General features: G+C 50.2%; 1 protein-coding gene across 14 annotated transcripts in view; it reads left to right on the forward strand.

Moving 5' to 3' along the window:
- Positions 1 to 17,226, forward strand: part of DOCK1 (dedicator of cytokinesis 1) — a 539,709-nt gene that overhangs the window by 45,051 nt on the left and 477,432 nt on the right. For all 14 annotated transcript variants that reach the window (XR_014827178.1, XR_014827177.1, XR_014827179.1 and 11 more), the window contains exon 2: positions 13,457 to 13,540. Coding sequence is in view for 6 of the 14 variants with exons in the window: in XM_084995915.1 (XP_084852041.1) it covers positions 13,457 to 13,540 (84 nt within the window). In the remaining 8 variants the exon portion in view is untranslated. The remainder of the gene's footprint in view (positions 1 to 13,456; positions 13,541 to 17,226) is intronic.

Below are 17,226 nucleotides of genomic sequence, written 5' to 3' on the forward strand. Positions count from 1 at the left end.
GTCCCTGAGCAAGGCCAGGGATCGAACCTGCGTCCTCGTGGATGCTAGTCGGGTTTGTTACCGCTGAGCACAACGGGGACTCCAGGCCTCTTCTTGACGAGGGTCACGGAAAGGGAGACTGGTGATGGGCTGGGGTTGCCGGCAGCCTCTTCTCCACACCCAGGGCCGAGCGGGACCTGCTCGGTCCTGCTGCCTCTCAGAGTCCGTCCAGGGCGGGTGGTTTCTTAGTGGGGCTGAGTGTGCAGGTGTGCAGGTGTGCTTGCGGTTTCTCAGTGGGGCTGAGTGTGCAGGTGTGCTTGCTGGGATCCTTGGCACCATGGCGTATCCTGGGATATGTCTGGGGCCTCGGGACCTGCTCCCCAGGGAGGCTGGCAGAACCGAGGTATGTATGGGAAGTTGTCTTTGCTAGCTCGGACCCCGGGCTGGTCTTCAGTTTCTGAGCTGAAATAAATGCAAACAAATCTGCAGTATTTCCCAGCAGATTTAGGATTCAAGTGAGAGTGTTGCTGCCTTGAAAACCTAGATTGATGTGTTAAACGGTCCACTCAGTCAGCGTCGGGGTCACTCAGGGCCAGGCACTGGGAAGCCAGGATGCAGAGACTGAAAAGCCAGGATGCAGGATGTGGCTCAGTGGTAACGGATCCAGCTAGTATCCATGAGCATGTGGGTTTGACCCCTGGCCTCGCTCAGTAGGTGACGGATCCCGCATTGCCGTGAGCTGTGGTGTAGGTAAGAATGTGGCTCGGATCCTGCGTTGCTGTGCCTGTGGTGTGGACCGGCAACCGCGGCTCCGATTCCACCGCTAGCCTGGGAAACCTCCATGTGCCGCGTGTGTGGCCCTAAAAAGCAAACAAACAAAAGACCTCAAAGATGGAAAAGACGCGGGGCGGGGGGGTTGGGGAGCAGAGAGGCGAAGGGATAAAGCTCCGTGTGGTGCCTCAGAGCTGCTCCTGCAATGGGAAGCCAGAGGAGGGGGTCTTTGTTCGCGTGACAAGCGTTTACTGGGCCCCTGATCCTTGATGGGTGCTTCCTGCAGGGAGCAGCAAGCAGACAGTTTTCTGGTGGCGCTTGGTCAGGTGGGCAGAGGGCACTTTTGAGCTCGTCTGAGAGGCGCCTACCTCCCTCGTTGGGTGTTGGGTGGGAGGTGAGGAGGAAGGTTTTCTTACAGGTGACGGATGAACAGAGGCCCAAGCCAGGGGGAGCGGGAAGAAAGGGCATTCCCGGCAGAAGTCAGCTCGAGCTCAGAGTCCGCGGCGGTGGGGGGGGTGCGGGGGTCTGGTCACCTGTGGTCCAACCACCTGGGAGCTGCTCTGCTGACACTGGCACGATGGCAAAACAAATTAGCCATTAGACTCTGGACTATTCCCTTGGTCTTGCCTTTTATTCATCACCACTGGTGTTAAACCAAATGATTTGAAAAAAAGAAGAGCAGGCTCGGCCCCATTCTGCAGAAAAGAACGGAGCTCTTCATGGAGGCCCAGGAAGAGGAATTGGGGCACGTGGGTTGTCCAAGAGCCCTTGTCCCTGACTGTCATTGCCACAGACAAGTCGGTCTCGGCCCCCTTTTTGCACGCCCCTCCTTGTTCTCTGGTGTGTCCTCTGTGGTGGGGACCAGGCGTATTTCCGTCTTCTCAGGTCCCCAGGCCTGTGTGTGCTGCATCGTTTAGGTAGAACCAGTTTGACCGGTGGTGGGGGAAGCTGCAAGTCCTGGCCGGTAGCGGAGAAGGTGAGACAGGCCTCAAGTCAGACATTGGAGGCTGCCTGTCTGCCCCTCGTGGGAATCTCATAGGACCAGCCCCTGGTTGTCCAGGCCACTGGGCTCCTGTCCCACAAGGCTGGTGGCTCTGCAGTGCTGTCTGCGGGGAACCTCGTCGGGCTGGCCAGTAGGGGGTTCGCTCAGCCCTGTGGGGTGAGGTCCCACTAAAGCCTCCATGGCTGGGTGGGGTGGGCGTGGGGGTCAGAGGGAGGGCTTGGGGGCGGGAGAGAGAGGTATATATGGGGCTGTTTCACTGGCATATATTTTCCTAAGTTGCAATAACTTTTCTGCCCAAAGCAGGATGATTAAAGAGATTAGATCTTTCCCTGTGCCTCTCTGTGTCTCTTGGCCGCTGAGCAAAATTAAATACAAAAATAGATGATTTTTCAGGTCAGCTAAGTCTGTTCTTATTTGTGGATGGATTTGCAAAGACTGTCAGTAATGGAGTCAGTGGCCTTCTGGCGCTGGCTTTATGAAAGACAAAAGCATGGCGAAGTGGACTTATTTTTCCCAGAAAAGCAATAAAGCCCAAGCCCATCCACCACTCAGGACCTTTCCTGAGAAACCCACGCGTTTGGGGCCCTGCGACCTTTTGGACTAGATGGAAGTGAGATAATTGCTGCATAGATGTGGATAAGACGTACGGTGATGTTTTATTCTGGAGGAAGATATTAAAATGTCTCTGAGCTGTGTCTGTCCTTCAGGGAGAATTTGATAGAAGACTCTTTCATGTATTTCTTTTCACACTCTTATCTTTACGATCTCTCACACCTGTTTCCATCCAAAAGGCAAAAAGGCATCATGAATAACCAATGACAGTTCCTTTATGTTTCTCTGCCCCTGCACCATGTCTTTAATTATTTAGATGCGTTCCTCGATTCTAATATCCAAACATTGCGTGCAGTCTTGCCACAGTGGATTTTATCAGCAGAGAAGGCCTCTCTGTTCCCACAAAAGAAAGTTGTGCACACCCCGGAGAAGTAACTCTGTTACGTTGAAAGTGGTATCCTTTTTAGAAATGTGGATTTTCTTTTTTGTAATTTAGTTAATTAATTAATTAATTTTTTTGTCCTTTTAGGGCCACACCCATGGCATATGGAAGTTCCCAGGCTAGGGGTCAAATTGGAACTGCCCCTGCCAGCCTACACCACAGCCACATTCACAGCCACACCAGATACAAGCCGTGTCTGTGACCTACACCACAGCTCACGGCAACATCAGATCCTTAACCCACTGAGCGAGGCCAGGAATCGAACCTGCTTCTTCATGGATGCTACTCAGGTTCGTTTCCACTGAGCCACGACAGGAATTCCTTTTTAATTTAAATTTTATTGAAGTCGAGCTGATTTACAATGTTGTGTTAATTTCGACCGTACAGCAAAGTGATACGTGCATATATTCTTTTTCACATTCTTTTCCGGGATGGTTTATCACAGGATAAACCATCCGCTGCAGTAGGACCTTGTTTCTCCATCGTATAGAAAATAGTTTGGGAGTTCCCGTTGTGGTGCAGTGGTTGACGAGTCCCACTAAGAACTGTGAGGTTGTGGGTTCGATCCCTGGCCTTGCTTGGTGAGTTAAGGATCCGGCGTTGCTGTGAGCTGTGGTGTAGGTCGCAGACAGAGCTCGGATCTGGTGTGGCTGTGGCTGTGGCATAGGCCAGTGGCTGCAGCTCCGATTGGACTCCTAGCCTGGGAACCTCCATATGCCGCGGGAGTAGCCCTAGAAAAGACAAAAAAGACAAAAAAAAAAAAAAAAAAAAAGGAAAGAAAAGAAAACAGTTTCCACCTGCTAATCCAAACTCCCAATCCTTCCTCCTCCTCCCTCTCCGCCTTGGTAACCACAAGTCTGTTCTCTCTGTCTGGGAGTCTATAGAAGCCTTTGCTCTGCTATCACACCTGTACCACAATCCACACAACTGGAGGACGTCGGAGGCCTCCACCTTTGTTCTTTTGCAATATTGTTTTGGCTCTTTCGGGTCCTGCGGGATGGATCTTTCTACTCCTGTGAAAATGTCGCTGGGATTTTCATGGGCCTTGCATTGACTCTGTAGGTCTCTTTGGGTCGCCTTGACGTCTTAACAACCTTGTCTTTCAGTCCATGCACGTGAGGACGACTTTCCACGTGTGCGCATCTTTTAATTTCTTTCAGCTCTGTTTGGTAGTTTTCAGCGTGCAAGTCTTTTGCCTCCTTTGGCTCCCAAGTATCTTATCCTTTTTATTTGTTTTATCTTTAAAAAGTGTGAGAGACACCACTACTGTAGCAGCATCGTTAGGACCAGGCTCTAAGACTCTTCCTGCCTTCCTCCTTTCCTTTCCTTTCCTTCTTCCCAGCCCCTCCAGAGTCCCTGTGCCAGGTCCTCTTGGGCACTGGGCAGAAGTCAGGCTCTTATGAAGACAGCAGCGCTCAGATGCATTACGACTCAGGGCTCCATGTGGCTCTCACGCGGCCTGAGTTACCTGCCCCCAAATCAGAGAGGCGGAAGGACTGGGCCGTGGGTCTTGGACGCTGGGAATTGAGTGCGTGCCCGACTCTTTTTGACAGTACAGTTGAGAAAGTTTTATTTCCAGCTCTGATAAGAGGGTGGGGCTGGGGAGCAGGTCTGTGCCCAGAGTCAAGTTCAAAGGATGCCTCTGATGTCCTGACGTTTTCTATACGGTTGTACCTGAATGGGTCCAGGATGCACGAAGGTTGTTGCACAGAGACCAGGCTGCGTCGTGTTCCGCTCATCCCTGAAACACCGGCATCACCAGCCTGTCCTGGGCCAGAGCAGGAGCCAGATACAGGCTTGGCACACACCGTATGTTAGTGCCTGGCATGGACGAGATAAACATGCGTCGGGCTTGCAAGACTCAAGGACGGCAGACAGACGGTCTTAGAAGGAAGCCCTGCAGGGGGCACCGGCAGGGCGCGCGCCCCCACCCCTCAGGGACGCGGTCGGCTTTGCCCAGCCCTGAGGTGTGTGCCGTTGAACATTTATTTTCCTGCTGCAGCCAACACAAAGGAATGAGATCGCAAGCAGAGCAATTAATTTTCACAAATGGACTTTCTAAAAGAATTAATTAACTTTTAAATTGCACATTGGAATCCCGAAGTCATGTTTCAAGGGGACAGCGTGGCATCGAGGGAGAAGCTCGGAGCGGAGCGGATCTTGAGCGGTGATGAGTGGTCTAACCTGCGGCTTTGGTGCTTTAAGGAGGCTTTGAACCTGACACTGATGGCAGATTATCTCATTCGATGGAAGAGACCCAAAGCAGAGCCGAGAAAGCCAAGATTGTGGCTCTCTTTTTTTCCTTTCTTCTTTCTCTTTCAATCAGTAAGTCTTGAGCTCCTGGATTTGTCTGCAGACATCAAGATCATTTTGAAGAAGAATGAATGATACAGTGTTTGCTTTCACTCTGTTGCAAACCTTATAAGAAGGAAGCCTTTGTGGTCTGGTTAAATTCAGTGAAATTTTTTTTTTTTTTTTTCCTTTTTAGGGCACACCGGTGGCATATGGAAGTTCCCAGGCTAGGGGTGTAATCGGAGCTGCAACTGCTGGCCCACACTACAGCCACAGCCACTCGGGATCCAAGCTGTGTCTGTGACCTACACCACATGTCACAGCAACGCTGGATCCTTAACCCACTGAGCGAGGCCAGGGATCAAACCCACATCCTCAGGGTTACTAGTCAGTTTTGTTCCCGCTGAGCCTCAATGGGAACTCCAAATTCAGTGAATTTTTATTGAGTGCCTGCAAGACATGGTGGATGCTGTTAGCTCCTGTGGGAAATCCCATGATTAATAAGTGTTTCCTTCGCCCAAGGAATCTGGTCTAGAGGGAGAGAAACACATAGAGGAAGCAGTCCTCCAAGGCTGTGGGATGCCCCAGAGCTCATGGGAAAGTTGGGAAGCGAGTGATTAATCCGGGAGTTCTTTTACCTTTTTTTGGTCAAGGAGCAAGTCAGAATTCAGGAAGGATCTGGAAAAGGCTGTGGACTTAAAGGCAGCCCTTGTAGACAAGGTGGGGTCTTTGCAGGTGGAGGGGGCGGGCCATCCCCAGAGGCAGGAGCAGCTTGAGTGGGGGGAGATGAGATCGGAAAGGTGGGCTGGACTCCGATCCCACAGGGCGTCAGATGCTGCGCTGGAGGATTTAGCCATTATTCAAAAGCCAAGAGAAATGGCCTCGTGTCTGGAGTAAGATTTAAGGGATGTAACTCTGGTCATGGAGGGAAGAAAAGATTTTATATAGGAGACCAGCTGAGATAGGATTTTTCATCCCAACGAGAGATGGGAAGGCTTGGGTCAGGAAGAGTGGGGGTGGAGACAGTCTGGAAGGGACCCTGCAGGTCAGCTGTCAATCACTGTGCCACGTCGAGCAAGTCCTGACTCCTCTGCAGCGCTCTGTTTTCATCTCTAGAATGGGTTGATGGAATGTAGGGTTTTTTTTTTCCCCTCATGTCAGAGTGGCGTAGGGTTCTTCTGTTTTCCTCTGAATAGCAGTTCCGTTTCATTGAATTCTTTCTCTGCACCAATTAGGCTGATCATGTGATGTTTTATCATTAACGTGGTGAATTACCCCAATTGGTTTTTGGATGTTAAACCAGTCTTGCGGTTTTGGAATTACCCCAACGTGGGTTCTCTGTGTAAGGAATGCGAAATCCACTAGGCTGATGCTTTAGACACTGGTGGGCTTCAGGAATGCACAGGCGTGTTCGCCTGTCAGGGATCCAGAATGGACGTTTTGATTTTTTTAGGGAGTCATCAGGCGGGCGGCGCGAGGCCCAGGCAGGGAGGGTTGAGGAAGAGACCCTGTGGGGCTTTGGCATTCCGGTCCTTCATCCAAGCTGGCCTCTTGCCCCCGACGTAGGCTGCTCACATATGGTCTGGTTCCGAGCTGCTGTGAACCCTGATGAGCGAAATGGGAAAGTCTCTCCACCTCTTAGGACTCTGAGGGTTAAATTAGTTGAAGCTCATTTCCCACAGCCAAGCCCAAGGGATATGCTCCGTAAATGTCAGCCAGTGTCACCAGCAGCGGTATTGTCACCGTCATCCTCCTCCTCCTCAGTGGCATCACCATCATTACCACCCTCGTTGTCATCACCCTCACCCTCGTCATCACTTTCACCGTCACCATCATCACCGTCATCTTCACCCTCAGTGTCATCACCCTCATTACCACCCTCACCCTCATCATCACCCTCACCACCGTCTTCACCATCACCCTCAACCTCATCACCCTCACCACCCTCACCACCATCATTGTCATCTTCACCGTCACCATCATCACCCTCACCACACTTACCCTCATCCTCATTCTCATCACCATCATCACCCTAAGCATCACCGCCTCATCACCACCCTCACCCTTATCATCATCATCCTCACCACCATCTTCATCACCTTCACCACCACCCTCACCCTCACCCTCATCACCCTCACCTCCGTCTGCATCATCACCACCACCCTCAACTTCATCATCATCACCTTCACCCTCACCACCACCACCCTCACCCTCACCACCATCATCACTGTCATCTTCACCCTCACCCTCATCACCATCAACACCCTAAGCATCACCACATCATTACCACCCTCACCCTCATCATCACCCTCACCACCATCTTCATCACTCTCACCACCATCACCACCATCGTCATCTTCACCGTCACCATTATCACCCTCACCATCATCATCACCGTCACCACTATCACCCTCATCACCATCATCACCCTAAGCATCACCACCTCATCACCACCCTCACTCTCATCATCACCTTCACCACCACCATCACCCTCACCCTCATCACCCTCACCTCCGTCTTCATCATCACCACCACCCTCACCACCATCTTCATCACCTTCACCTTCACCACCACCACCATCATTGTCATCTTCACCGTCACCATCATCACCCTCACCACCCTTACCCTCATCATCATTCTCATCACCATTATCACCCTCACCCTCATCACCATCATCACCCTAAGCATCACCACCTCATCGTCACCACCACCCTCACCCTCATCACCCTCACCACCGTCTGCATCATCACCACCACCCTCAGCTTCATCATCATCACCCTCACCACCACCACCCTCACCCTTATCACCATCACCATCGCTCTCACCATCAGCATCCTCTTCCCCTGTAGTATCATCAGCATGAATGCTAATAATAACTGGTGTAAATGGAAGCCCTCCTTTCTGATTCCTGAGCCTTATGTTCCTGGGCAGCTGTTTTTAGGGTGAGCGGGAGACTGAGCAGAGGAGATGGCGTTGCCTTTTCAGCATCTCTGATGCATGAAGCTCAGACCCGAGTGTTAATTTTTTATTTTGTGAAGAATGATCCATGTGCTTTCTCACTCTGGGCTGCTGCTGGCTCTTCCAGGAAAAAAAACCAAAGAAGCAAAAACCAAACACCATCCTGGGAAAGAACCTTCACGCCGGTTCATCTCCATATCCTTTCCCGTTTCCCTTCTTACGCGAGCAACGTGTCGAGCTTCTACCCTGGCCTCTGCGGGCCGGGATTGAGAAATTCAGGCCAAGGTGCACTTATCCCCAGTGACGCCAGGCTGTTCAAAAAGGTAAATGGCTTTGAGGAGGAGGAATCGATGAAGCGAACGGCCCACCAGCCCGAGGGAGGGGATGCCAGTCTCCCCCAAGACGTGAATGGACTCGTGCTGACCGTGTTCTCCTGCGGAGGTGTTCCCACATCTGAACAGATCAGAGGGATAAGAAGACAGATTGCAGGAAGGCTGCCAGCTCTGTGCTTCTGTCAAGTGCCGACATTTTTAAACCCCGGTGCCATCTGTCATCATCATCCTTCAGAAGGGAGAAGGTGCCTGTGGTCTTTCTCATCTCTGCTCTCGCTCCTCCAAAGGGGCAGCTTCGAAAGGGCAAATAATCAGAATAAAGCGTCGACTGTTACATCAGATACGTTGGGATTTATTTAAGAAAAATGCACTGCATGGTTCTCGTTTTTCTATCCCTCAAGAAATGAGGCACCTCAAGCTCAGACTCGTCCGAGTCAGATGCCCAAAACGGAGGGTCCCTGCTCAACAATGAATAGATGAACCAGAAAAATGCCACCTTTAAATTGTTCTCCTCTTGGCTTCCTGTGTGTTTCTTCTTGCTGCTGTAACACATTTCATACCTAGGGTTTAAAACCACACCCAGTTATCCTCGCACAGCTCTGGACGTCGGAAGTCCTCCGAGCAGGGTTTTGGCTTCTCTGGGGTGCCGGGGGGAGGCATTCACTTGCCTTTTCCAGGCGCTGCCTGCCACCTTGGCTTGTGGCTCCTTCCCTGCTTCGCTTGGCTCTGCTCCCGTGGTCACCTCTCTTTCTGCCTGACACCCCCGTCTCCCCTTCGGGAACCTTGCGATGACACTGGGCCCACCCTCGGAACCCAGGGTGAGCTCCCCACCTCACGTTCTTTAATCAGATCACATCTGCATCCGCGCAGGCTCTGGGATTTGAGTGTGAACATCTCTGTGGGCCGTTATTCTGGCCACCACACTCCCCCAACTCCCCATTTCCTTGTCCAGTGGTTTATATTGTTGAGTTTTTAATTTGCCTCTTTTTTTTTTTTCCTTTTTACAGCCGAACCTGCAGCATATGGAGGTCCCCAGGCTAGGGGTCGAATCAGAGCTGCAGCTGCCGGCCTACAGCGCAGCCACAGCAACGCCAGAGGCGAGTCCCATCTGTGACCTGGACCACAGCTTGTGACAATGCCGGATCCTTAACCCACTGAGCGAGGCCAGGGATCGAACCTGCATCCTCAGCGACACTACGTTGAATTCTTATCCTGCTGAGCCACAGTGGGAAGTCCTTAATTTGCCTTGAAATGTGGGATTGCTCGGCAATAAGAAAGAGGCATTAAGGGCTGGGGGCTGGGCCGGTAGAGTTGGAGTCTCAGCTCTGCTGTGTCGCTGGGGCCACGTGTCAAAACCCTCCGAGGCCCTTTTCCCCTTTCTCTGTGGAATCACAGGTCTTTCAGGCTCATTTCACAGTTAAATTAAAACTGTCTCTATTCTCGTATGAGAGCCTCACGACTGCTTTTCTCTGCCTGCTTCAGAGGTGGAGGGAGGTTCTTGCGTGTGTGCCTTACAGATTCCCGTGGACCCGAGTGCATTTGCAGTGGACGTGTTCATTTTGTTTTATTTGTATTATTTTTGACGTATTTGTTCTTTTCTGCACCTGTAGTACAATAGGCCTGCTGGCAGGGATGCTGTTAAGAATGGTGATAAATGCATTTATGGTTCCCAAAGGCTTCGGAAAGCGCTTGTGCGGGCCTGGGAGGGGCTGGCGTATGTTCTGAGCTTCCTTTATCTAATGCGGTGATTTCTTCTTAAGGATTCACCATAAAATGCTAAATAAACTTAATAACTTCTAATAACCGTTTATGTCAGTCGAAGGCATTTAAAGTTTATGAATTTGGGTGGAAATATAGGAAAATACCTGTGAAAATAGAATTTTCTATGTATATGTGGTCATGGATGTTTTAGAATTTTTTGTGGACATGTGATAGTCGGCTTGCTTTGGCTTTTTAAAAAGGATTCTCAGAGCCACAGACGTCTTCATTGCAGTAAAAACAAAATACCCCCGACCAGAATAAGAAGCCTTTACAACCTACCGTGTTCACTGCTGGCAAAACCCATTAAATCAAGTTGATAACTCTGTCCTCGGCCTTGTTTTCTTTAAGACCCAGTGTGGATACACCGCGCAGTGAGTAGATAGCAGGATCCTGGTTGTACAGATGGGGAAGCTGAAGAAGAAGCCAGGTCACTTGCTGGAGGGTCTTTGGGGTAGAGGTGGTACCCAGCCCATCCTGTCTGCCTCCAGAGACCATGCAGGGAGCTTGGTTATGGAGCTGACCACAGGAAGTGCCGCGGTGCTGGGCGTGTTTGCAGTAGGGGGTTGAAAGGGCAAACATGAACTTGGACTTGGCTCTTTGGAAGAGGTGGGGAGACCCTGCTGGCGGGAGAAGTTGGGACCCACAGGTGTGGGATGGGCGGCTTCTTTCTTTCAGGGAGAAGCAGGGTCAGGGGCAGGGGTGTGTGGTGGGAAGGAAGGCGAGGTGGAGGGTGGAGGGTGGGGGGCATCCTGCTTGTTGGAGACGTTTGCACGTGATACGGTCAAGGAGGCTTCCAGAGATGGTCACAGCGCCGGGTGCCTGTAAGGACAGCTTAGTCCAGCAGGGGGTTCGGGAAGGATGAGCGTTTGGGCGGAGGTTTCAGATGAGTTTGGCCTCCAGTCTGACGTCTTTCTAGGTGGAGTCAATTGGGAGGGAAGAGCATCACTGTTGTTTTTGTTTTTTAAGTTGGGGGGCTGATTGAATATTTTGGGGTCATAAGTATCCCTTTTTTTCACTGTGATAGTTGCCTTTATCTCATAATGCTTGAGCAAAAAGTAGGGTCTGAATTTAATGGAGTGACGTTTACAGCCTTAACTAGGAGGAACAGAACTGCTTCATGTCAGGATAAACATTTTGGGTTTCAGGCACTTGTTGGGTATTGTCGGGGGTTTTTTTTGGTTTGTTTTTTTTTTTGGCTTTTTGTCTTTTTAGGGCCGCACCCATGGCATATGGAGGTTTCCAGGCTAGGGGGCTAATCGGAGCTGCAGCTGCCGGCCTACACCACAGCTCACGGCCATGGCGGATCCTTAACCACAGCTCACGGCCATGGAGGATCCTTAACCCATGGCGGATCCTTAACCCATGGCGAGGCCAGGGATCGAACCTGCTACCTCATGGTTCCTAGTTGGATTTGTTTCTGCTGTGCCACGACAGGACCTCTGAGTATTGTCAGTTTTAAGGATTTCTTCTTATCATTGGACATGTTTTCGCCTACTTGGTTGTAATGAAGTTTTTTGGCTTAATAGCAACATTGGTCATATATATTTTTTCTTTTTACGGCTGCATCTGTGGCATATGGAAGTTCCCAGGCTAGGGGTCAAATTGGAGCTGCAGCTGCAGGCTTACACAACAGCTACAGCAGTGCCAGATGCGAGCCACATCTCTGGCCTATGCTGTAGCTTTTGGAAATGTGGGATCCTTAACCCACTGACCTGGGCCAGGGATTGAACCTGTATCCCTATGGGCACTACGTCAGGTTCTTAACCTGCTGAGCCACAACGGGAACTCTGATAATTTTTAAAATCAATTTTGTTTTCAAAGAATATTCTGCCCATGTGTAATTGATTCATAGATAGGAAAAAGTTGTCTAATGAAAAAAATATGTTAATGGAAGTATAAGATGGTATACGAAGTTATCATTGAAATGTTGACAATATCTTCACTTTCCTTCCTACTGTAAAGATCATAAAAAGGAATGAAGTTCTGATACATGGCTTGACGTGCCTGAGCCTTGAAAACATTATGCTAAGTGGGTGAAGCCAGGCACGAAAGGACAGTCTTGTGTGATTCCGTGAACGGGGTACCTGGGGTGTCGTAATCCTAGAGGCAGAACGTGGGTTACAGGTTATCGGGGGCTGGTGGAGGGTAGGGTGGGGAGTTACTGCTTCAGGGTTACGGGGTTTCTACTTGGAGCGACGAACACGCTCTGGAAACTGATCGTGGTGATGGGAGTGCAACGCTGGGCATGTGACTAACGCCGCCGAATTGCACACCGAAACGTAATTAACACGGCAGGTTTCAGGGCGCGTATATTTACCACAGTAAATCGCGTGTCCTTGTGTGGTGTTGAAAGGCCAGTAAAAGAACAATCCCCCTCGTCGGGGCTCGGAAGAGGCGACACCCCAAATCACTCATGAGAAGTGGTCTTGAGGCAAACAGCAAGAGGATTTTTATTCCAAGCGCGCTGGGGCCCACAGTCCTACGCCACGCAGGGGTAGAGGACTGCGGCCCCGAGTGTGGAGTCGGGACAGCTTTTATGGGGTTCACAACAAAGCCTGTGCGTCGCAAACCAATCATTTTAAAATATCGAGAGCCCGTGCTCCATGGACCAATCATTTTAAAATATCGAGAGCCCGCGCTCCATGGACCAATCATTTTAAAATATGGAGAGCCCGCTCTCCGTGGACCAATCATTTTAAAATATCGAAAGCCCGCGCTCCATGGACCAATCATTTTAAAATATCGAAAGCCCGCGCTCCATGGACCAATCATTTTAAAATATCGAGAGCCCGCTCTCCGTGGACCAATCATTTTAAAATATCGAGAGCCCGCTCTCCGTGGACCAATCATTTTAAAATATCGAGAGCCCGCGCTCCGTGGACCAATCATTTTAAAATAGCTCCGGAGGTCCGCATCTGCGCGGGCTCCTGGGCAGAGTGACAGATTGCAGTTGAGATAGGTCACTAGGGCTTTCAATGTGTAATCAGTTCTTCTATGGTGCCAGTCAGTTTTACAGAATCCAGATAAGTGATTAGTCAACTCATTTCCTGTTATCTTACTTAGGCCAGGATAGCAGGCCCTGGAACAATAAGAAGTGTGACCTTCTACCTATTTACTGGCAGCGAGCAGGGTCTGGAATTCGGGGGCATTTAGAGCCTTTTATTAACTTCCTGGGTTCTGGGAGGGTTAGGTTGCATTTTCATCCTTTCAGTGTCACCAGTAGGTATGAACTTCAGAGGCTCCTCTTGTGGGTGTCAGAGAGGACGACCCAGGCGAAGACTGAACATTTCAGCGTTAAAATCAAGCGGAAACATGCGGCCTCGTTCCCGCCACTAATGTCTCCTTACCTCTTTTTCCTCCGAACAGCTTTTTATAACTATGATGCCAGGGGAGCGGACGAACTTTCTTTACAAATAGGAGACACGGTGCACATCCTGGAAACATACGAAGGTGCGTATTTATTTTGGTGTCTTTTATAGTTTCGTGCAGTTTGGACATGTTTTCAGGGCCGCCCGAATGGGCAAAGCCTTATTCCGTTAGGAAAGCACAGACCAACAGTTTCCTTGGGTGACAGATGCCATTGTCAGGAGTGGGCAGCCGTGTGGTTATCTGTTGTTTAAATCATTGTTAAAAATTAAGATGAATTTTCAACTACATTCCTAAATGTTTAACCTCTCAAGTGTTCCGTTGAAATAGTTATTGTCATTGTTTAAAAAACGCTCGTCGTTTCCTTCGTGTGCACGGATGCATGTCTTGACTTAAAAACGGACCACTTGAAAACGATTGTTTTTAAATACAGAGAAGATATTGTAGCGTTTGGCTCATTGTTTTGAGGCGTTTGGGGTGCAGGGTAAGACCCTTTAGGTCCTCACGTAGATTTGTTAATAGCTTCCTTAGAGGAACAAATATTGTCACCTCATATTTCCTTTTCCAAAAAAATCTGTGACCCCATTTCCCGAGGGGTGAACAGAGGTTGTCACAGAGCTGCAGAAAGGGGTCCGGCGAAGCGGTTGTTATAATTATCCAATAAATATTACCGTTGGTGACAGTGGTTTTCCAGTATGCTTGGTTTTTCAGACAATTGGTTTTCATGTTGAGTGTTTTGCAGATTATTAAAACGAGACACCTTTCGTTCTATGCAGTGGTTTATTGTTGCACAGGCAGGAAGCAATGATGGGCTTGATTTTCAGATTTCTCACATCTGAAGCTTTTGTGAGACCACCTTTAAGCATTGGTGGCTTTATTTCCTGTTTGAAGGAGTGGCTCCCATCTAACACAGGAATAAACTGAACTGATTAAAATCAATAATTCCAATGGCAAAAACTGCTTTCCGATTGGGTTTAGCCAGACCCTTCCAAGTAGGAGGTGGGGATGAGGGGACCTGGCAGACACGCCACAGTAACCAGAGATTGAACTTCAGACTCCATCCCGGGAATCCACTTTGCGCAGGCGCGGTGGGGCGTGGCGCTTCTCGCACCGGGCAAGCTGCCGCTCGTCCTGGAGGTCCTTCCAGAAGCGCAGACCCATTAAAATAAGCCAGGTCCACGTTCCTGCCTCCCCATGCAAGGCAGGCTGCCTCAGAACGCCATTCCATTTGCACCTTTCACCCTAAAACATGTCCTGTTGGGGGAGAATGAACTCTAGCGCCCTACGCCTGGAAACAGATATTATGCTGCAAACCCAGCCCCGATCCCTGAGTGAGGGGGCAGCTGTGATGGGCATCCCCTGCCTGTCAGTCTTTACAGCTGGCAGCTGGATCGCCTCATCTGCTCTTAGGCTATATGGCCAAAGGCTGAGAGCAAACAGCGAAATTCCAGAGGTTAAGGAGCAAAGCTCGCCTCTCAGACACTTTGCTGACCCGAAGGGAAAAACGCTCTTGCGTCTTTGTTTTAATATCTGCCCCCGGTCAGTGGCCATTGAAATCCCGGCTAATAAACACTGGGCAGTGACCTCGTCTCTGAATAGAGAACCATTTCCTGCGCAGCCTGGGGGGCGGTGCTGTGACTTTTTGTTCTTTAAAGAATGAACTCTCTAAACAGTGGACTCCGTAGGCGAGTCAGTGATCCTTGTTGTGCATTTAACTTAAAAAATACGCGGTGGCAGGCATTTGACTTTTGGGCCAGCGTCATGATAAAGGATTTGTCAGTGCGCCTTTAGTTTCTGGGCTCCTCCATCTTCCCATTTCCGCTTAAAATATTCCTGTCTTTATAAAACCCTCTACCATAAGATGTGAATTCCCCTTCTTTGACAGCTGTCTTTTTGGTTTTAGTCAGAATCCTATCAGAGAAATGCATTGGGGGAAGTAGTCTTGTCTTTTTTCTTTTCTTCTCTTTTCTTTTTTGTGGTCATAGCTGAAGCATGTGGATGGGGCAGGGCCAGGGATCGAACCCATATCCCTGCAGTGACCCAAGCTGCTATAGTCGGATTCTTTTTTTTTAGGGCCACACCTGCAGCATATAGAAGTTCCTGGGCTAGGGTTCGAATCGGAGCTATAGCCATCAGCCTACGCCACAGCCACAGCAACGCCAGATCCGAGCTGCGTCTGCGACCTACACCACATCTCACGGCAATACTGGATCCTTAACCCACTGAGCGAGGCCAGGCATCAAACCCATGTCCTCATGGATCCTAGTCTGGTTCGCTACTGCTGAGCCACACCTGTAGTCAGATTCTCAACCCACTGCACCACAGCGGGAACTCCAGGGAGTCTTAATTTGGGGAAACTTGGTGATGTTATTATCCTCCAATAATAATGAAGTGATTGTTTTTCCCCCTTTGCTCTTGTTCTGTTTAAATTTTATGGGTCGTATCAGAATTTGGCATTTTCTTCTTTTCTCCTTGCTCCTCCCACTTCTAATAAAACTTATTTTTGTCTGTCAAATTTAATATTCTTTTTCTGTGTGGTCCTGTTCAGGGTATTACTGGGATTGCTCCAGAGAATATAGGGAGGGTTAGGGTTAGGGACCCTAGTCCTGGATGATCAGTCTTTACGTTAAGGTTCAAGGAACACGTTTACCTGCCTAGTTATGGTTAATTTCTCTGCCTCAGGCTCATGGAGGCTCGGAGCAAAGAACAAAGAGAAGAACCCTCCAGGTCCCTGTGGAGGTGGGCAGAGCTTTGGGGAGGGGGGGTCCTGGGGCTATGCCACACTTTCAGCAGGGTCCAAGGTCAGCCAGCCAGGAGAGGTGGACCCAGGTGCCAGATGTTGATGAAATGACTCTCCAGTGCCCCCTGCTCATTTCCAGAAAGATCTCTAGGGGCTGGAAGCTGTGCCTGAGGGCGGGCATTGCACCCAGGTTAGGAAGGTACTCTTTTGCTCCGGGCGGGGGGCGGGGGAAGACACACTTGCAGCATATGGAGATCTAATGGGGGCTGCAGGAGTCTAATGGGGGCTAGGAGTCTAAAGGGGGCTGCAGCCGCCGGCCTACACCACAGCCACAGCAACGCAGGATCTGAGCTGCATCAGCGACCTACACCATAGCTCACGGCAATGCTGGATCCTTCATCCGCTAAGCGAGGCCAGGGATCAAACCTGCGTCCTCACGGACACTCTTGGGGACTGTTCCTGCTGAGCCACAGCAGGAACGCCTCCTGATCTTTTAAATTCCCATAGCTCACCCCTTTCTGCTCCCTCTTCTCCTGGAAAGCCCTTCTGCTGTGTTTAAAGGGAATTTTCTTTTGGTCTGCCTGTGTTCTTGTACTGGTTGGCATGTGTATATGTTTTCATGTGGTCGTAGCTCTCATTCTGTTTCTGACGTTTTTCACTTCGTGCTACGTTCCGAGGCCCGTCCTGTTGTCCGTGTACATTTAGTCCCTGGCCCTCATCGCTCTGTGTGGCCCTCGTTTACTAGCTGCCCTCCTGTTACAGATGCTCCTCCTGCCTCCACGTCCGCCAGCTTAGATAACGCTGCCAGCTTAGACCCTGCTGCCATGGGCGTCCTGTCTGCCCTGCTGTGCTTGGATGGGGATGGGGTGTCTTCGGGATGCCTGTGGGATGTGGGGATACATACTTGGGCTAAGCAGGGTTGCTCTCACACTGGCTGTGTGGTCTCCCCTTCCACCCACAGTGCTGGGCCGGGCCGGGGTTGGGGGTGCCGCCTGAATCTTGCAGCGTTACGTTTTCTCCCACTCTAGTA

Source organism: Sus scrofa, chromosome 14, assembly GCF_054392235.1.
Source record: "Sus scrofa isolate SSC_HxYL_T2T_F1_AM1 chromosome 14, Sscrofa_HxYL_maternal_Yorkshire_Landrace_v2.0, whole genome shotgun sequence".
Taxonomy (NCBI): Eukaryota; Metazoa; Chordata; class Mammalia; order Artiodactyla; family Suidae; genus Sus; species Sus scrofa.